Source organism: Antechinus flavipes, chromosome 6, assembly GCF_016432865.1.
Source record: "Antechinus flavipes isolate AdamAnt ecotype Samford, QLD, Australia chromosome 6, AdamAnt_v2, whole genome shotgun sequence".
Taxonomy (NCBI): domain Eukaryota; kingdom Metazoa; phylum Chordata; class Mammalia; order Dasyuromorphia; family Dasyuridae; genus Antechinus; species Antechinus flavipes.
This window is the reverse complement of record NC_067403.1, coordinates 247,828,353-247,850,164: the sequence shown is the minus strand read 5'-3', so window position 1 is coordinate 247,850,164 and position 21,812 is coordinate 247,828,353. Positions and strand designations below refer to the sequence as shown.

At 35.7% G+C, this 21,812-nt stretch overlaps 2 protein-coding genes across 2 annotated transcripts; both read left to right on the top strand.

The window, feature by feature from the left end:
- The first annotated feature begins 9,515 nt into the window (after positions 1 to 9,515).
- On the top strand, positions 9,516 to 10,463 carry LOC127541613 (olfactory receptor 10Q1-like). Its single transcript, XM_051966832.1, has one exon. It carries the CDS (start codon positions 9,516 to 9,518, stop codon positions 10,461 to 10,463), a length of 948 nt encoding a protein of 315 aa, XP_051822792.1.
- Positions 10,464 to 20,625: 10,162 nt separating this feature from the next.
- Positions 20,626 to 21,573, top strand: LOC127541612 (olfactory receptor 10Q1-like). The gene has a single exon (XM_051966831.1). It carries the CDS (start codon positions 20,626 to 20,628, stop codon positions 21,571 to 21,573), a length of 948 nt encoding a protein of 315 aa, XP_051822791.1.
- Positions 21,574 to 21,812: the final 239 nt, after the last annotated feature.

Sequence of the window (21,812 nt, the reverse complement as noted above, 5' to 3'; positions counted from 1 at the left end):
AGAACAATAATATTCCATTATCTTCATTATCACAGCTTATTCAACCATTCCTCAATCGATGGGCATCTCTTCTTTTTCCAATTCTTTGATAATACAAAAAGAGCTGCTACAAATATTTTTGCACATGTAGGTCCTTTTCCCTCCTTTATGATTTCCTTGGGATACAGATCCAGTAATGGCACTGTTGGATCAAAGGATATATATGCACAGTTTTGTTGCTCTTTGGGCATTAACTCCCACAATCATGAAACCATATCAGTGAAACAGTTGGCTGTCCTTTGTGGAAATAGTGAACAATTAGAAGGTCAGGATTTTAAGCAGGTGCAAAGTACCACTAAGTTTTTTCAGGAAGCACCACATCATTAATCCATTTCCCTTGATAGAAAAAAAAACTATAATTTCTATCCAAAGCTCTGTATGCAAATTTAGGCAAATAGATATATTTCAATAAGACCCCAATGCTCTTGTTTCATGCATCCCAACCCTCTTAGATCCTAATCTTATTTTTCTCTTGAAGCAGGATAGCCATTTTATGATATGTTGTAGAATCTTTTTCTTTTTAATATTTTATTTACATATAAAAATTACACATAAAATAGGTTTTTAAATTTTGATATAGTGGGTAGTGAAGGAAAAAATTAGTTGATTGCTGAGTTCATTGAGAACTGATTGTGCATATATATAATTTGAACAGATAATAATTCTCTGCCTGGTAGCTTTTGAGTGACTAGGATAACTAAGTGCTTCTAGGTCAGATAAAAATAGAGGCATGTTACAGTATTTTCACCCCGCTGCCATTAGTCCCTGGTATATTTTTGTAATTTCTTCTTAACTTGCCCACAGTCATACTGTTCATAAATATCTGAAGCCAGACTTGAATTCAAGTCTTCCTCACTTAAAAAAAAGTGATATATTCATTTTGCCATTTAAATGCCTCACAGATTATATTCTAATAAGAGAGACAGAACAAAAGGAGGACTAAAGTTTTCTGTGGGGCATAGGAGAAATTAGTCACAAGATAGTTAAATGGAACTATATGCTAATCAATGAGCAGTGCTCTCCAAAAGAAATAAGAATTCTGATGTGATTACTTTTCTTAGAGCAAGAGGGGAAATGACTTACACAGAATAACACAGACAAAATCTTTCAAAAGTAGAAACTGAAATCAGCTTTCCTGTCTCTGAGACCAGGTGTCTAGGTAATCAACAATCAGTGTTTATTAAGCACCTGCTGAATGCCAAGCTCTATGTTAGGATTAAAGACACACAAAAAAAGCAAAACATAGTCCCTGACTTCAAGGACTTTACAAGCTAATAGGAGAAAAAACACTCACAAATAAATATATGCAAGCAAGTTTTACTTAAGTTGTTTCATATTCTGTTCTATTTTTTTTCTTTCCTTATATTTTGTTTCTTGGTCTCACCACTTTATTGGTTTCCCCAATTATAATTTTTAAAGAATTTTCCTTAAGATTCTGGATCTCTGTTTTTAGTTAATTACCTTTTTTAATAATTTTGTTTTTCTTGGATTTTGTTTTGTTTTGTTTTAGTCTTGTAGTGTTTTTTGGTTTTTTTTTTTTTGTTTGTTTGTTTGTTTGTTTGTTTGTTTGTTTGTTTTTCCTTAATCTCTCTCATTTGATTTTTGAAATCTTTTTGAGTTCTAAAAAATTCTTTCTGGGCAGGGAGCAATTTAACTTTACTCTTTGGAGTAGGAGAGGCTTTTTTTTAATGTCTCTCAGCATGAATCCTTGTTGTCTTTATTAGTAAGTTTCTCTCCTTGAGATCTTTCTTCTTTGCTAATTCATTTTTTTCAGTAAGAACTAAATGTAAGCACTTCAAATCGTGAAGTGGAGGGATAGTGTTCTAGAGTTCACTTCAGCTCTCCCTTGTGACCTGGAACCTCAAACCAAGAGCCTCCCCCCCTGCTGAAAATGCCAACACTCAGTAGTGTCCCTGTTCCCCTACTTCTGCACTTACCTTTGCTGGATCTTTCTCCCCGAGGCTAGCATCACAACACAGCTGGGCCTGGGGTTCCTAATCAGCAGAGGCTCCCTTAGATCCTGGACTCCTCTTACTGTCCCGGAAGTGAAAGTTCTTGTGGTTTGAGCTAAGGCTCCAGCCAAAGCCCATTAGCACCAGGGGTTCTCACTTGCTCTTTCTTCAGAGCTAGCCCAGAGGTATTTGCACTACACATAGATTAATCCTAGCCTGAGGTCTTTCTTCGAGTTTCTCAGGTTATCCTAGAAGGACTGGTGTTCTGCCCCAAATCTTATTTGTTTTTCACCCACCTATGTTCAACCTGAAGCATAAATTTGTTCTGTTTGTGGAGGAAATCTGAAGAGCTTGGAATTTAACAATCTGCTTGCCAATTCTGCTACCTAGAATCCTCTACTTAAGCTAACTAGGAAATAACAGAAGAAACAAAGTCTAATTAAATGAAGGTGTGGAAGGTTTCCAATTAAAAAAGGAAATTTTAGTTGGGATTTAAAGAAAGCGAAGGAGGGCAGCAGATGGGACAAAGGAGAGAGAACATTTCATGCACTGGGGACAGCCACAGGAAATATATAGAATCAAGAGAGAAAGGATCTTGTTAATGAAACAATCAGAAGATAAAAATCACTGGATCAAAAACTAAATATTTAAGAGTAAAGTATAAGAAGACTTCAAAGGCAACAATAAGTTAAGTTATGAAAAGTTTAGGATGTCAGCAGAAAATTTGATATTTGATCCTTGAGACCATAGAGAGACACTGGAGTTTGTTGAGTGTGAGGTGGGAGGGTATGATAGAACTCAACTTTAGGAACATCACTTTAGAGACTGAATGGAGGATGGATTGAAGTGGGGAGAGATTTGAGGCAAGTAGAGCCATTACAAATAGTTCAGCTATGACACTCCATAAGAAATCTAGAAACTACACTATACCTAAAATCCACTCTACTTCAAGCCCTGTGCTAATGACACTGGAGAAGATAATGAAGTTTAGAGAAGCTCCAAACCTCTGATTTCATTAAATGTAGAGATTTTTAGAGAAGTAAAATAGAAATAATTATAAATCATTTATTCATTCAAGCAACACTTTTTTCCCATTCGAAAGCTATTTCCACACTTAATGGTATTTTATTTTTCCAAATACATGCAAAGATAGTTTTCAACATTCACCTTTGCAAAATCTTGTGTTCCAAATTTTTCTTCCTTTCTCCCCCCATCCTCTCTCCAAGACAACAGCTATAGGCTAAATATGTTCCATTCTTCCAAATATTTCCATATTTGTTGTGCTATGCAAGAAAAAGAAAATCAAAAGAAAAAGAAAAACAAGCAAACCATCACAATAATAAGATGAAAATACTATGCTTTGATCCACATTCATCTCCATAGTTCTCTCCCTGGATGCAAATGGCACTTTCCAACACAAGTCTATTAGAATTGCCTAAATCATCTCATTAACAAGCACTTTATTAAGGGCTATTATTGGATAAAAATGATAGTTCTAGAGCTGCATGAAATATTCAAAGAAATCATTTTTAAAGTGAATTCTGTTTATTTGAATTTATTGGTTATAAAACAAGGATCAATGTAATGTATGGCAGTATTTATTGAAAAATGAATGAGCTAAAAGATCTAAAAACCAACTATCATCCAGGACTTGTGATTCTCCACCACTTTCCTGCTTCCCCTCCCTTCTCATACAAAAACTCTTTCCACAATGTTAAAATTTTCAGGAATCTTAAGTCTCCATAAATTTGCATCTTTAACATTCCCCTGGGAGAGAATTATTGATACACAGATTAAGCCTCTGCTGGGGACCAGATTGGAATGCAAACTTATTTCCTCCTATTCCCCACATACCACCTGTGGCCTCCACAGATAAAACCCTGGAGGATGTGACTGCCCATTAACTTTGTCTTTGTTGTCCTCTATTCAGAAAGCTTTCCCCAAATCTCAAACCCACTTTAAGACAGCTCTAGGGAAAAACATGTGATTCACCGAATCATTCCCCTGAGAAATAACCCAAAGAGAGCCCAAAATAACCTGGATAAGAAGACAATGTCTATCCTGTTGATGGATAGAGGTACTGTGTCAAATAACTGGGTTACTTGATGCAGGGAATACACTTGTACCACAATCTAAGAAAACTCTGTTGATCTTTACCCAAAAAGCAATTGTACTTGAAGGCTCTTAGCTTGTGAAGGACACTGAAATTTTTATCCATTTGCAACTGAATGAAATCCAGCCAGAAAGCAGAGGCAGGGAGTACCTGCACCAGCCAAGGTCTCTCCTTTACAGGAAACCCTACTTCCTTTGAATGTCATGGGTTCTCATTCCATTTAGCTCAACAAGAAGTTGAGAATTGCAAAGTGTTTTATGAACACTGTCTCTGGAGCATCTCAAGACAAAGGCCCATGAAACAACGATTTTCCTTAAATGGCTGATGGAGTCAGAGTCACTGAATAGTGGTAAGGGAATATAATTTTTTTTCTTTATTTTTGTTTAATTGACTAAATAAAGATATTGGGATTTAGAGTTGGAAGAATCTTAGAGATCACCTACTCTAGTGCTACTCACAGAACCCCCTTATGCTCTGCAAAATCATTGAGACCCTAAAGATTTTTTGTTTATTTTAGTTATAGTTATTAATATATCAAAAATTAAAATGTCTTAGAAATTTTGTGGAAATTTTTTGACCTTACAGAAACCCTAAAAAGATTTCAAGGAACTTAGAGGTTACCAAACACACTTTGATAACTACTAGTTGAAATGAGAAAAGCATTTCCAATAGTCTTATGATCCACATCCAAAGAAAGAACTATGGTCTTTGAATGTAAATCAAAGTATAGTACTTTCACCTTTTTTGTTGTTGTTGTTGGTTGGTTGTTTTTTCTTTCTCATGTTTTTTCCCTTCTTGATCTGATTTTTTGGGGGTGCAGCATGATGAATATGGGAAAAAATGTTTAGAAGAATCGAACTGTCTAAACTATTTTGGATTGTTTGCTCTTTAGGAGAGGAAGAAGAGAGACAAGGAGAAAATTTTGGAACACAAGGTTTTGCAAAAGGTAGTGTTGAAAATTATCTTTGCTTGTATAAATACTATTAAAAAATTAAAAAGGGAAGATTATTGTTTACATCCAACCCATTTATTTTGCAGAGAAGAAAACTGAGATTCATAGAGAGAAGAATATGGGCTCCTTGGTCACAGGACCTTGGTTCAAATATCTCCTCTCATACTCATGACCTCTGTAACTGAGCAAATCATTTGTCCTGTCTGAGTGTCAGTTTCTCATTTGTACAATGAAGGTTTTTGCACTAACTGGTTTTTTAGGTCTCTTCCAGCTCTAGGTCAATGATCCTATAATCTTAGATCACTTACCCATTCTAGATCTTAATTTCCTCTTCTATAATGAGAGGATTTTGACTAGAAAGCCTCAATCCTACAGATCCATAATTCCATAATGACTTGCCCAAGAAGATTCAAGATTGAATCCAAGATTCTCTGACTCCAAATCCAGGACCTTTTTCTCTAGACTAAGTTTTTCTGGCATCAGCTTGAGTCATTTTGTCAATAGCCCCAACTCCTGGTCCTCAGGAAGGAGGAGGGATGTCAGAGATTTCAGTCTTATGAGAAGTGGCACTTATCTTTAAGGATATTGAACACAAAATCCCATTTTACTTTTTAAAAAATGCTGACATCCAGAATTAGTTCAGGATCTGGTTCTTGACCTAAATCCAGTATCAACTGACTTGCTTTCTATTGCCCAATATTGCAGTTGTTTCCAAAAGTTTAGAATAATCCATTGTTCTTCCTTCTGGATTCTTGTCCAGCCAAACTGGTCTTCTCTCTGTCCCTTACACTTCTACCATCTCTGCATCTTTGCATAAGCTACCTTACATGCTTGGAAAGAACTTTCTCCTCAATTCCACCTCATAGAATCTTTCTCTTCCTTTATGACCCAGTTTGAGCACAGTCTTCTGCAAAAAGCTTTTCCTTATTCCTCCAAACTATTGGGCTTTCCCTTTCTAAATTACCTTATATTTAATAAAAATGTATATTAATTCAGTTTGTATTAATGCTACATACATTTTATATTTATTTGCTCTCTCCTCTGTTAGATTGTCAGCACCTCATCAAAAAAGTTTATTTGTAATTGTACCTCTAGGATTTAGTACTATGTCTGGTTTGAAGTAGGTTCAATTCAATTGCATGTCATAGAATCACTTCTCATGGTCCTCTTCAAGAATGAAGGACAAACAACAATATATAATAATAATGCTTCTTGGTTGATTAATAAGAGATTATACCAACTGAGTAGTGTAGAAGAAAGAATGATGGATTAAGGTTTCCTGGGTTCTAATCAATCTGTGCTATGGAATTCACAACTGGAGTATGTCATTTTCTCTTTCTGATCTTTAATTTTCTCACCTATAAAATGATGATATTAAATTCGGAGATCTCTAAGATATATTTTAGCTGTGATACAGTTCATCCTTTAAGTTTAAAGGTCTCTATCACATTGAGATTTTATTTTAAAAGTTCCTTCTTATTCTGAAATTCCCTTTTCTAAGGTCCCTCCTTGCTTTGACCTTGTATTCTTCCAGTTCTAACATGCCCTTTTCCAGGTTCCTTCCCAGCTCTAACATTCTGTGCTCTAAGGTCTCTCCAAGCTCTAACATACTATGATTCTGAATTCTCAGGGCACATCTGTTCTTCCTTTTTATCCCATACAGTACCATAGCTATGGCAGGCACATAGCAGTCAGGCAATAAATATTTGTTGGCTCAATCAATGGAGAGCTCTTCAGGTAGCCCAGACAGCTCCAGGCTGAACTCCAACTTTGATCCATCAGATACTTGAGAGGAAGGAGTCATATTATGATCCAATCCTGAATACTTCTTTTCCCCTATATAGACCATCCCTTGTAGTCTCAGATTCTACAACCCTAGCAAACAGCACTAAGTCCAGCTGCCTGGGTTGAACTGAACAACCCAAACTAGGGGTTGCAATGGTGAAACAGCTTCCCTTGGGGCATGACATGACCCATATCTCTTTAATCTGTTTTAAAAAATGGTTCTATTAGGAAATCCTAAATCCAGAGTCCCTAGTTCACAATCCAATCAGTTAGTCTACTGTTTGGGAGGAAAATTTGATCCCAAGAGATCATAGGATCTTAGATTTAGAACATTCAAGGAAGATCAGAGGTCTTATCCAACCCTTTACCTTTACAATAAACAAGTAGCACCATCTGTTTATACTATGGTAAGTACTATTCTGGGAACAGAAGATACAAGTACAAATAATGAAATGATCCCTACTCTCAAGTGGCTTGCATCCAAAAGAGGAAACAAGTATAAACAAATAAATAGGTATAATATGTTTCTATAAATATATGATCTCAAATATAAATATATTCCAATTATTTAAACAGAAATTAGTTTGGGAGAGAAGATACTAGCTCTTGGTGGGATCATGAAGAGCTCTCTGCAAAAGATGATGCTTGAGCTCCATCATTTTTCCACTCTCCCCTACTCTAGAAATACCTAACCATACAACACACAAGAGCACACACACGTGTATATACAAATATGTAAAATTATTCCATACATACTTCTCTTATACTTATTTTTCTGGAAGCAGTTAACAGCTTTCTTTCTTAACCTTCTTTCTTGTATTTTATCTTTAATCTCTTTCTTCATTTTTCCTTCTCTTACAATTGTTGCTTTTATAGTCATGGCACTTGCAGAACCACTGGTAAGCCATGTACATAGTCAGAAAAGTTCATAAAAGTATCTTTATCTTTATTATTGCTGTCGTTGCTGTGCTGCTGCTGCTGCTGTTGCTGCTGTTGTTACAATCCTGGAAAAGAGTCTCTACAATGTAAGATTTAAGTCTGGTTTCTCAACACTTTTATCTTTAAAACATGGTGTTGTGAGAAAGGAGTAGGACAAAATTTAAGGAAAAAATAATCCATACGAGAACTCCTGCATCAAATGCCTGTTTGTTTTTAAGAATAGAAAACAGTGAAGAGTCAGAAATGACCTTAGAATTCAGAATACCAAATGAATAATTTAAATTCTATGATCCTCAGTCTCCCTGCCTGTAATGGGGGTGTGATATACAGATGTCAAATATATTGCTACTATGTGTGGCTCTACCTAAAATTAAATGTAATGGAATACATTTAACAAAATAAATAAAAATCAATAGAAAATAGATAATGTTAATATGTGGTTTTCTAAGTCAAAATACAGTCGATAAGTATCTTTATGTGTCATTTAGTGGCCCCTATTTCTATTTGAGTTTGACACCATTGCATTTCCATGAGTATCTATGATATTCATGAGCAGTAACCATATTCTTCACATCTTGAAGTGAAAGAAAAAGAGCATTTAGAGTCAAAGAATCTGGATTGAAATCCTGGCTCTTATTTACTAGTTCTTTGACTCTAGCTTAGTTTTTTGACCTCTCAAGAATCTAATTAACTTTTCTATCAAATAAGGAGTTAGGCTAGGAGTTCACTAATGTACCTTCTAGATCCAATTCTGTTAGCAACTCATTTTAGAGTTTTGCTATCGGAAAGGTAAAAAAATAATTATCCTCTTAAACATCAATAGAAATGTCTAATAGATAGATTCATAAAGAATGGGAAAGGTGGAAAAAAATCTTAGAAAAAACAGGTTTGGAAATGACCTAGAATTTAGAATCTATTAAAAACTAACAATATCAAAACCACTTGACACAGGTCAAAAAATATAAAAGTTCAATGGGAAACAGAAACCAAGGAAAGTAAAACATATGTGATCAACCTAAAAACAAAAATTACATAGGAAAGAATTCTTTATTCATTAGAATATCATTTAAAAACTTGAAAACCACCTAGAGATTTGGGGCTTAGTCTAACATCTTGTACTACACTCCATGATTAGTTCAAAATTAATATGCAATCTAAAAATAATATGCAATCTAGAACATAAAAATGGCAAAGGATAAAATGGATGGCTAGTGTGATGGAAACAATGAACGTGAACTTGGAAAGACTTTGAAAAGGAGTAGAGCTTAGTAGGGTCTGGCAAGCTTTGGTCCATGAGGACACAAAGAAGCAGATGTAATCAAACATCTGAACAGCAACAAAACAACCACAATTATTATTAAATTATTTGTCATAAAAGATGACTTTCTGAAAATGAGGAAGAAGCAGAATATCTATTATTTAAACCAAGGACATCACCATGAAGCCATTTTAAAAAATAGAATATAGAATGTCAAAGCTAAAATTCCTATCAAAAATCATCTGTTTGATTTCTTCATGTTAGAATATTGAACACAAAAAATCAAAATTGCAAGAGACCTTAGAGGGTAAAAGCTTAACCAAATAGGTAAAAAAAAATATTAACACACAGAAATGTAGGATGATTTTTCTAAGGTGATCTATAAAAGTCCCTGTGGATTCCACAAAGCTATGATTTCATTTTTGGCTATATCAAGTAACTGGACCAATTTTTCTATTTTTCTTTGGCAGGTAAGAGATGTCTTCTCCCTACATTCTCCAGATCAACCAGTCTGGCCCCACTGAATTTGTGTTCCAAGTGTTCAGCACTTCCCCTAGGATCCAGGCCCTCCTCTTCTGCTTCTTCCTCCTTCTTTATATGATGATTCTCTGTGGGAACACTGCCATTATCTGGGCTGTGTTCACCCATAGCTCCTTACACACCCCTATGTACTTCTTCCTGTCCAACCTATCCTTCCTGGAAATCTGTTATACCACTACTCTGGTACCATTAATGCTCTCTAACATCTTTGGATCCCAGAACCCCATCACTTTGGCTGGCTGTGGGATCCAAATGTTCTTTTTTGTAACTCTCGGTGGGACTGACTGTTTCCTATTGGCTGTCATGGCATATGACCGCTATGTGGCCATCTGTCATCCTTTACACTATACTCTCATCATGACCCAGAAGTTGTGTATCCAGATGGTGGGTGGTTCCTTGATCCTGGCTCTTTTTCTTGCTTTGCACCTCACATCCCTGGTCTTTACTCTGCCCTTCTGTGGGCACCTCAGGGTGATCAAGCACTTTTTCTGTGATGTACCACCTGTACTAAGACTGGACTGTGCTGATACTCATATTCCCCAGGCTGTTGTCTATGTAGTAAGCATCATTCTCCTGACCATCCCATTCCTGCTCATCTGCATCACCTACGTCTTCATCACCAACACCATCTTGCACATTCGTTCAGCTGAGGGCCGCCAGCGAGCCTTCTCTACCTGTTCCTCCCATCTTACAGTAGTCCTGATACAATATGGCTGCTGCAGTTTAGTCTACTTCCGTCCTCCATCAAGTACCACAGAAGAAGAGGATCGAATGCTTGCTTTGGTCTATACCTTTGTAACCCCACTGCTTAATCCCATCATTTATACCCTTAGGAACAAGGATGTCAAAAATGCTCTGAAAAAAGTTGTGAGCATGAATAGATAGTCAAATCTATTTAATATCAATCAATTTTAAAAGCATTTATTACATGCTTATGAAGAATAATTTTTAATAGTCCCTGCCAACAAGAATTAAAATTCTAATGGAGTTTTCTGACAGTTCCTGAAAGTAGAGAAGAAATTAGGGTCATTGGAGTTATATTTTAAGTGTAGCAAAAAGACTTACAATTTTTGTTTTATTTCGTTTTTTAAACAAGTATCTTAGTCTATGGCAAGCACAACCATTATCTTTATATCAGAGGTAGTAAATTTCAGAGACAAAATTCAGACCCAGTTTTCTGATAGCAAAATCAGCTCTATCTATTATGCCTGATAAGATAAAGAGCTTGTGGAATTGCTTTGATGTTAAGGCCTTCTATAGTCAACATATAAAGTATTAAATGTGTCTGTCTCTACCTCTCCCCCAATATCAGTTCTACCTGCAGGATTTTCCTACTATTTGTAAGGATATGAACTAAGCGATGGTCATATAAGATAAAAAAAAATTGTAGTCCCAGAAGCATAGAAAATTGTTTTGCTGTCAAATGAAAAGCTTTGGGTGATTGTTGTTTTTTTTTTTTAATTATAAGGAAGAGCTCAATATCAATGGTATTTGGTTTTACCTAAGGTAAAAAAAAAAAAAAAGTTTTGATTTTTTAATAACAGCCTATGCCTTCAACAAGCTTTGTACTTTGTCCTAGAAGTCCAGCAGCTTTACCAGAGACATATTATGAAACAGATGGTTTTTGAAGGAGCAAAGACAAGTCAAGGACAATTTGAGAAAGGAGAAAAGCTTGCAAATCTCTACCCATGTAATCTCCTAGCACTGGAGAGCTTGGTTTTCTCTGTCTGGACTTCCAGTATTCCCCAAATCATACTTCACCCAGATTGACACTCAAAGTTGAATAACATTTTTTTTCATGTATTCACTGTACTCAAGGATCATGAGACACAAGAGCACCAGAGAGAATGAAACCCTTAATTCACAGAGAGTTTAGTGAGGGGTCCAAGAGAATCTGAAATACAAAATAGAATTGTTCTGATGTCTCTGAGCATTTTCTGGGTAGAGAGAGGAAGATATCAAGAGTTTTTTCTTCTGTTGGACACTGCAGCCAAAAGAAATGCAGGATGTCATCTTCCCACCTGAGAAATGCTGCCAGGGATGAGGACAAGAAAAAAATTACTAATGCTTCAGAGAATATCCAAAGAATAAAAAGAACAGCATTTGGGAAACTGTGAACAGATCTCAATTTTCTCTGTCCACCCCAATGTGTTAAGGCACCTGGGAACTAATCACGTCAAATAGGCATGCTAGGGAAAGCAGCTTGCTTGTCCAGTGGGTAGAATGCTATGTATGTCATCATGAAAACCTTAGTTCAAATCCAGTCTAAGATATTTCCTAATTGTGCAACTCTTGACAAGTCACTTAACTCTTTGTGTCTCAATTTTCTTATCACTGAAATGGAAATAATAGTGTCTACTTCACAAGGTTGTTGATAGGATCAAATAAGACAAAAGATTACAATGATTTGCAAATCTTAGAGTGCTATGTAAATGTGAACTACAGTTATTATTAATTGATTTCCTAAGGCCTATATCAGTTGCTACCTACTTGCAGGAACTTTTTCTGATCCTTTGAGCTGAAAGCAATCTTTCCCTCAAATTTTTCCGGAGTACTTTGAATATTCCCCTTGACACTATCAAAGTACTGTGTTTCTCTTTGCAAATCTCTTCCTCTCTCACTCTCCAAAAGAGTAGGAGCTCTTTAAGGGGAGCCCACTCTATTACATTTTATCCTTCTATCTTCAGTATCTAGTTCAATGCTTTATATATGGCAAACACTTTAAATCATTTTGGATGAATTAGAATTTTTTGACATTTTTCCACTTGGCAAAACTGAAAATTAACTCCCTTTAGCCACATTCTTCATAAGTTGATATAAAATTGTAGTTTAGCCATTTTTCCCTGGAGAAATTAACTAGAAGACAACTAAGATTCTTGATGGAGGGGAGAAAAAAAAAAAAGAGGTGATAAAGAGAGCAAGATTCCCTTCTACTGGTCTTCAGTCTCCAGTTGGGATATCTACTGAACAAGCCTATAGAGATATGAATGTCCATTAGCTTTACCTGAATTGTCCTCAATTCACAGTTTTCCCCAAACCATCTGCTTCAGGGACCCATTCCTCTGAGGGAGAGCCCAGAGAAGTCCGTAAATAACCTGATTAAAGTAAAACATGACTAGACTATGATTGGAGTCAACAGGGATTACCTTTGTTGGCTTTTTTCATTCAGCAGAAGCATCCTGAATCTCAGTCTAGAAAGTGTCCATGGTACATATGACCACTCTACACTAAAGCTATCTCAACTCTAAGACCCCTTGTAGAGAAGGATACCATTATCTATTCCCACCTTTAGTTCTATTAGACCTAGCCAGAGAGTAAAAGAAAGGGGAATATTCATTAGGCAGCATCTCTTTTTTCTAGTTACTCATAATACCCTTTGAAAATCATGTAATCTCACTCCATTTAAATCAGTGAGAAGGTAAAAAGAAAGTAATTGAGCTCTGTTGTAGATGGGCACAGGAGCATCTCAGGACAAAGCAGACTGCTGATCAGCTCTTCCCTCGGATGACTGATGGATTCAGAGATGCTGGAAAGAAGAGGTAATTTCACTGCTTCCTTTTTATTTACTTATTAACTTGAGATCTCAGGATTTGGAGCAGGGAAAGTCCCTTAGAATTAATTCAGTCTAAACCTTCTCCTTTTACAAAGAAGAAAACTGAATCCCAGTGAAAGGAAATGTCTGGCCAAGAAAATATAATTGACTGAGGGGTTTGGCATTCAACTCTAATGTTCTTTTCATCCTAATGGACTTTTCAGGGGTTATCATAGAAATATGTATAAGCCAGCCTATTTGGACCTCATGCAGGACTATGGTTAGAAGCAACAAGAATCTTTGATATCAATCAAATCCATAGATGTACTTTCTTAGATATGAATAATATGTTCATTTCTTTGGATAGACTGTCCATATTTGTAATAAAGGAAGAAGGTTTCTCTTGAAGGAAACTTCTTGGAGACATGGGGGACAGTTATCAGTCAGTAGATTAATGGGCAATGATAGGTAACATGAAGAAAAAAGAACATCAAGGAAATATTTCAAATTCAGAGAAGAAATTAAAGAGAAATGTAAAAGAGAACACAAAAATTTTTATAAATCATTAAATTGTTATATATGTGTGAATATATATATATATATATATTTGTGTACATATAAATGTTTCTGAACGAGTGTTATATAAATTCAAGATTTTTTACGCAATTTTCTTTTTATATATTATTTGTTTTATGGATGGTTATTAGGTTCACAATAATAAATGTTAAATATATAAAAAAGTAGACCAATTAGACATACTCTCCCATCTTATTGTCACTGGATCCAATTCTCAAGATCTCCATCTATCATGTGTTTCAATGGCTCAAATTGAAGTACAAAAAAGACATGCGAATAAAGACATATGAGTTCTAAAGATAATTCTTCTACTAAACTGCCATGTCATATTGGGCAATAATTCATTCCACTCCAGTTATAACTGAACATTCCCTTAGAGGACAATCCAGTCCTATCCCTTTGAGGCTTGGAGAGATTAGTTCGCCTGTAGCCACATAGCTAGTAAAAGTCTAAGCCAAGATTCAAATTCAGGTCTTTCTGACTGTTACATGAAACACTCCTGTGCCATGTGCCTCATTTTTCTCATCTGTAAAATTAAAAGGGTGATAAACCTAATACTCTTTAAGGTCCCTTCCAGCTCTGACATTCAATGACTCCAGTTACTTAAGAGCAGGGCCCATTTTTCCCATTTCTCTGTATCCTCTAGATAGCACTAGATATACTGCTGGGCACATAATAGATATTCAATTAATGTTTGTTCCTTCAATGATTAAGTTAACTCAGACAGACTTCATAATACCACAGAACCAGAAAAGTCCTCCGACTTTTGTGGTCAAATATATCAGCCAATTCTTAGTGCTCCCTTCTCCTTTGTTAATTCGCCCTAAGCTTAGAGCCTCAAACCCAAGGAATCTCAATTTCTTAAGTCACAGCCAAGCATCTGCCCTATAATGATGAAGTGGGATCCCTCAGGAGCAGGCTACAGGACATATTCATCTCTATAATTCCTGAAAAAGAGATTATCCTCAGAAAGTTATTTAAACCAAATTTCACAATCCTTCACCTAAATCGCTAAATGAATGCATGGAACAGGATCTCATAGCATCATAGACTTAGTGGTGAAAAGGACCTTAAAGATTATCTAATCCAATTCCTTGCTGTTACATGAGGAAAGCAAGAAAAAGAGAAATGATCTTACTCATGGTTACTCAGGTAGAGAGATCTGGAATACCCATGTATTCTGATAGTAAAAATGATAAAAGTAGTAGTAATAGCAGCAGCAGTAGAAATAGTAGTAGTAGTAGTAACTGCAGTGGTAGTAGTAGTAGTAGTAGTAGTAGTAGTAGTAGTAGCACAAAAATTGTTAGTCATACTAGTAAGCATTTACATAGTGTTTTAAGGTTTGCAAAGCATCTTATATTTGCTCATTCACTTGATTCTCACAATGATAATGAAATAAATGCCATTATTCTTATGTTACAGATGAGGAAATTGAAAGAGGTTAAATGACTTGCTGAGAACCAACTAGCTAATAAGAGTAAGAGGCAGGATTTGAACTTGGGTCTTCCCAATTCCAAGTGCTATATTCTATCCATTTCACTACCTAGCTGCCAGGATTCCTTCCTCTTTACCTCACAGATGCTCATCTATACAGGTGCAGATGGCAATCCACAACTGCTGTCCTCAAGCATCTTATTTCCTTCTTGCAAAGAAAAGAGATAAGATATCTATACCTCATTTTAATCATTCTTCTTCATGTCATCCCCATAAACCCTCCATAGAGAAGCTATTCAATGTATTGACTGCTTTCCTTTAGCACAGGTGTGCCTGATCTAGGATTCACAGATTCAGGGGTGTCCAAAGAGAATCCATGAAGCAATTTCATAAAGTCAATGAATTTAAGCGAGAAAAATACATTTAAATTCAGCAAAATTGTTTTCCTTTCCCATTCTGTATATTTTATTTTGCTCATTTCAAAACATTCTGAAAGAGTTCATACACTTCTCCAAACTGTTGACATAATCCATGACTCAAAAAAAAAAAAAAAAAAAAACAGTTCTGCTCTATGTATTTTCACAATCTCTGATTTCTTTTATATTACCTGAAATGTCACATCATATCATCTAATCCCTCCAAGATTGTTTAGCCATTAGAGGAATGGAAATAGTCAAGGTTTTTTATCAATATTCTTTGTCTTAAAGTCACTACTAACCTATATACAGGACAGCTTTGTCCCTGCAATACTTTCTTTCAGTGCAGTGTGATTCAACAAGCATTTGTCAAATTCTTGATATCATTGACTAGTGCCATAATACATAATCCAGGCAGCAATAGCTTGAATAAAACTGATCTTTGGTCAGCAGACAGAATGGAAGCATCGGGTCATGAAATCACAGAGTTTTATGAGAATTCTAAAATAGCAACTAATTCACCCTCATTTGATATACAAGGAAACTGTGTGTCAGAATTGGGGGGAGGAGGGAGGGTCATTTGCTAAATTCAACAGCTACTTAACAGAGTTTGTAACGGGCTTTAAAAGCTAAAGACAAGAGCCAGTTGGAAGCCACTGGAGTTGATATAGTAGAACTGACACAGTTAGATCTGTACTTAAGAAAAATTGTTTTCATGTATCATGGATGGTGAACTGAAGCATAGAGAGACTTAAGACAGAGAAACCAATTGAGAGAGTCATATACTAATCTAGGCTAACTGTAATGAGAGCCATCTACCATGTGAGTAGGGTAAAAAAGGGCAAGAAATATTGCTAAAAGTAGCAAGATGTGGCAAGTGATTGAGTATGTGGGATGAGGGAGAGTGAGAGTAAGGAATAGTGGATAACCCTAAGATTATGAATCTTGAAAGTAGAAATGATTTCAATGAATATAAGCAAGTTTGGAAGAGGATGAGTAATGAGGAAAAATAGAGTTCTGTTTTGAGTACATTAAGTTTGACATATTTTCCTGACATACATTTTTAATGCCCAATAGGCAATTGGTAATGCAAGACTCAAAGTCAGAAAAGAGATTGGAGCTATACATCCACATCTGAGAATCACTGGCATAGAATGATCATTTAAAAATTTATGAGCTGATGAAGTCAGAAAAGATAAAATCCAGAAAGAAGAATAAAGGAACTTGGCAAAGAGCTTTGGGTAACACTTCCAGATAGGGGACAGGACCAGGATGATGAATAAGCAAAAGAAATTTAAAAGGTGTAATTAGAGAGGTAAGACATCAAGTGTAAAAAAAACCTAGAGAGAAACAAGTACCCAGGAGAAGAGGGTATTCAACAGGCTTAGACTCAGCAGCTAGTTGGAGAATGATGAGAACTAACAAAGAAAATCAGATTTATCAATTAAGAGATTTTTTGGTAACATTGTAGAGAGCAGTTTCAGCTGAGTAATGAGTTTGGAAATGGAAACTAGAGTGCAAAGGATTGAGAAATGATTGAGAAAAAAGTATCTGAAACAGTGAGTTTAGACAGTTTATTCTAGGAATATAGTTGAGCAAAGGATCTGGGAAATAGGACATTGTTGAAAAAAGTGGTGAAATCTAGTGAATTTTTTTAATATGAGGAAGAATTAGAAATTATCAGACTCTCCTTTCCCAATGACTTTATATTTAATAAGTGTATATTAATTCAGTTTGTATTGATAGTACATACATTTCATCTATTTCTTCTCTCCTCTATTAATTATCAGCTCCTTATCAATAAAGTTCATTTCATTCTTTAGATTTAAATCTCTAAGATCTAGTACTATGTCTGGTTTATGGTAGTTTTATTCACTTGTATGTCATAGAATCACTTTAATGATGTCATGGTCCTCTTCAAGAATGGAAGAGAAACAATGATATAATGATGCTTCTTGGTTGATTATTAAGAGAGATATCAACTGAGTAGTGTAGAAGAAAGATTAATGGATTAAGGTGCCCTAGGTTCTAATCAATCCCTGCTATGGAATTCACTTCACGACCAGAATATGTCATTTACACTTTCTGGTCTTCAATTTTCTCACCTGTAAAATGATGATATTAAACTCAGAAATCTCTGGCATATTTCAGCTATGACCCATTCCCTCTTCTAAGATCAAAAGCCTCTACCACATCTGACATTTTCTTTTCTAAAGTTCCTTCTCATTCTGAAATTCCCTTTTCTAAGGTCCCTTACTGCTTTGACATTGTATTCTTCCAGTTCTAACATGCTCCATTTCAGGTCCTTCCAACCTCTAACATTCTGTGCTCTAAAGTCCTTCCAAGCTCTGACATACTGTGACATCAGTTCTTCCTTTTTATCTCATATACTACCATAGCTATAGCAAGCACATAGCAATCAATCAATAAATACTTGTTGGTCTATCAATGGAAAGCTCTTCAGGTAGTCCTGACAACTCCAGGCTGAACTCCAACTTTGATCCATCAGCTACTTGAGAGGAAGGAGCCATATTATGACCTAATCCTGAAAACTCTCTTCTCCCTCTGTAGATAACTCCTAGTAGTCTCAGATTTCACAGCCCTAGCAAACAGCATTAAGTCCAGCTGCCTTGGTTGAGCTGAACAATCTGACCTAGGTGTGATGCTGCTTCCCTCAGTGCAGGACTGCAGGATATTCACGTCTCTTTAATCTGTTAAAAAAAAATTGATTCTATTAGGAAATCCTAAATCCAGAGTCCCTGGTTCATGACCTAGTCAGTGTCTACTGTTTGGGGGAGAAATTTGATCTCATGAGATTATAGGATCTTAGATTTAGAACATTCAAGGGAGATCAGAGGTCTGATCCAACCCTTTACTTTTATAATAAATAAGTAGCACCATCTGTTTATACTATAATAGGTACTATTCTGGGAACAGAGGATACAAGAACAAAAAATGAAATTATCCCTACTTTCAAGTAGCTTGTATCCTAAAGGAGGAAACAAATGCATATAAATAAATGTGTGTAATATGTTTCTAGAAATGTGTGATCTCAAATATAAACATATTCCAATTATTTAAACACTAATTAGTTTGGGAGAGAGGATACTAGCTCTTGGTGGGATCCTGAAGAACTCTCTGCAAAAGATGCTACTTGAGCTACATCTTTTTTCCTTCTCCTCTATGCTAGAAATAACTAATCATTAGACACACATGAGCACACACATGTGTATATACAGATATGTAAAATTATTCTGTACAAACTTCTTTTATACTTAATTTTTTTTGGAAGCAGTAACAGCTTTCTTTCTTAACCTTCTTTCTTATATTTTATCTTTATTCTCTTTCTTCATTCTTCCTTTTCTTACAATTGTGGCTTTAAAGGTATGGCACTTGTAGAACCACTGATAAGCCATGCACACAGTCAGAGAAGCTCATAAAAGTATCTTTATCTTTATTATTGCTGTTGTGCTGCTGCTACCGCTGTTGTTGTTATAATCCTGGAAGAGAGTCTCTACAAGGTAAGATTTAAGTCTACTTTCTCACAGTTTTATCCTTACAACATGGTTCTGTGAGAAAGAAATGGGACAAAATTTAAGGAAAAGAATCCTTAAGAGGACTTCTACACCAAAAACCTTTGTTTTTAAGAATAGTAGACATAGTAAAAAAGAATCAGAAATGACCTTAGAATTCAGAATATCAAACAAATAATTTAAATTCTATGATCCCCAGTTTCCCTTTGTGTAATGGGGGTATGATATATAGATGTCAAATATATTGCCTACCTAGATTAAAATGTAATGAAAAACATTTAAGAAAATAAATTAAAAATCAATAGAAAATAGATAATGTTAATATGTGGGTTTTTCAGTCAAAATGCAGTTGACAGGGAACTTTACATGTCATTTAGTGGCCTATTTCTTTTTCAGTTTGATACCATTGCATTGCCATAACTATGCATGATATTCATGAGCAGTTTTCATCATCTCCCAATCTTGAAGTGAAAGGAGTAAAGCATTTAGAGTCAGAGAATCTGGATTGAAATCCTGGCTGTTATTTACTAGTTCTTTGACTCTAGATCAGTTTTTTGTCCTCTCAACAATCTAAGTAACTTTTCTATCAAATAAAGAGTTAGGCTAGGGGGTTCACTAACGTGTCTTCTAGATCCAATTCTTTTGGTAACTCATTTTAGAGCTTCACTATCAGAACGGTAAAAAAGTAGTTATTCTCTTAAATATCAATATAAATGTGCAATAAATAGATGCACAAAGAATGGGATGGACAGGTCTACAAATAACTTTAGAATTTAGAACATATTAAAAAGTAACAATATCAAAACTGCTTGGTACTGGTTAAAAAAAAAAAAAAGAAAAAGATCAATAGGATACACAAACCAAGGAAGTAAACAATATATGTGATAAACTTAAAACAAAAATTACATAGGAAAGAATTCTTTATTCATCAGAATATCATTTAAAAAATGGAAAACAACCTAGAGATTTTGGACTTGGTCTACCATCTTCTACTATATTCCATGATAAGTTCAAAAATTATGAAAGATCACATCATAAAAATGGCAAAGGATAAAATTGATAGATAGTGTGATGGAAACAATGAACATGAACTTGGAAAGACTTTGAGAAAGAGTAGAGCTTAGTAGGATCTAGCAAGCTATGGTCCATGAGGACACAAAGAAGCAAACATAACCAAAAGAATGAACAACAAAACAACAATTATTATTAAATTATTTTCATAAGAGATGACTTTCTGGAAAGGGGATAGAAGCAGAATATCTATTATTTAAACCAAGGATGACACCATGAAGCTATTAAAAAAAACTCAGAACATAGAATATCAGAACTAAAAGTGGCTTTAGAACATTGAACACAAAAAATCAAAACTGCAAAAAGAGACCTTAGAGGTTTAAAACTTAATCAAAAAGGTAAAAAGGACTAATCCATAAAAATGTGGGATGATTATCCTAAGATGATCTTTAAAAGTCTCTGTGGATTCCACAAAGTTATGATTTCATTTTTGTCTATATCTAGTAACTGGACCAAGTTTTCTATCTTTCTTTGGCAGGTGAAAGATGTCTTCTCCCTACACTCTCCAGATCAACCAGTCTGGCCCCACTGAATTTGTGTTCCAAGTGTTCACTACTTCCCCCAGGATCCAGGCCCTCCTCTTCTGCTTCTTTCTCCTTCTTTATATGATGATTCTCTGTGGAAACACTGCCATCATCTGCGCTGTGTTCACCCATAGCTCCTTACACACCCCTATGTACTTCTTCCTGTCCAACCTATCCTTCCTGGAGATCTGTTATACCACTACTCTGGTACCATTGATGCTCTCCAACATCTTTGGATCCCAAAACCCCATCACATTGGCTGGATGTGGGATCCAAATGTTCTTTTTTGTAACTCTTGGTGGGACTGACTGTTTCCTATTGGCTGTCATGGCATATGACCGCTATGTGGCCATCTGTCATCCTTTACACTATACTCTCATCATGACCCAGAAGCTGTGTATCCAGATGGTAGGTGGCTCCTTGATGCTGGCTCTTTTCCTTGCCTTGCAACTCACATGCCTGGTCTTTACTCTGCCCTTCTGTGGACACCTCAGGGTGATCAAGCACTTTTTCTGTGATGTACCACCTGTTCTAAGGCTGGTCTGTGCTGATACTCATATTCCCCAGGCTGTTGTCTATGTGGTAAGCATCCTTGTACTGACCGCCCCTTTCCTGCTCATCTGCATCACCTATGTCTTCATAACCAACACCATCTTGCACATTCGTTCAGCTGAGGGTCGCCAGCGAGCCTTCTCTACCTGTTCCTCCCATCTTACAGTAGTCCTGATACAATATGGCTGCTGCAGTTTGGTCTATTTCCGTCCTCCATCAAGCACCAGAGAAGAAGAGGATCGAATGCTTGCCTTGGTCTATACTTTTGTAACCCCACTGCTTAATCCCATCATTTATACCCTTAGGAACAAGGATGTCAAAAATGCTCTGAAAAAAGTTGTGAGCAGGAATAGATAGGCAGATCTACTCAATACTAATCAACTTAAAAAACATCTATTACATGCTTACTATATGACAGACTCTATACTAAGCATGAAGGATAATTTTTTTTAATAGTCCCTGCCTTCAAAGAATTTAAATTCTGATGGAATTTACTGACAATTCCTGAAAGGAGAATGAAATTAAGGTCAGTGGAAGTTCTATTTTTAGTATAGCCAAAAGAGTTTCAGTTTATTTTTATTTTCTTTTTTTATACA

Excerpts from the sequence above, each read along its gene's own strand:
- LOC127541613 (XM_051966832.1), top strand. The coding sequence starts at position 9,516 with ATGTCTTCTCCCTACATTCTCCAGATCAACCAGTCTGGCCCCACTGAA.
- LOC127541612 (XM_051966831.1), top strand. The coding sequence starts at position 20,626 with ATGTCTTCTCCCTACACTCTCCAGATCAACCAGTCTGGCCCCACTGAA.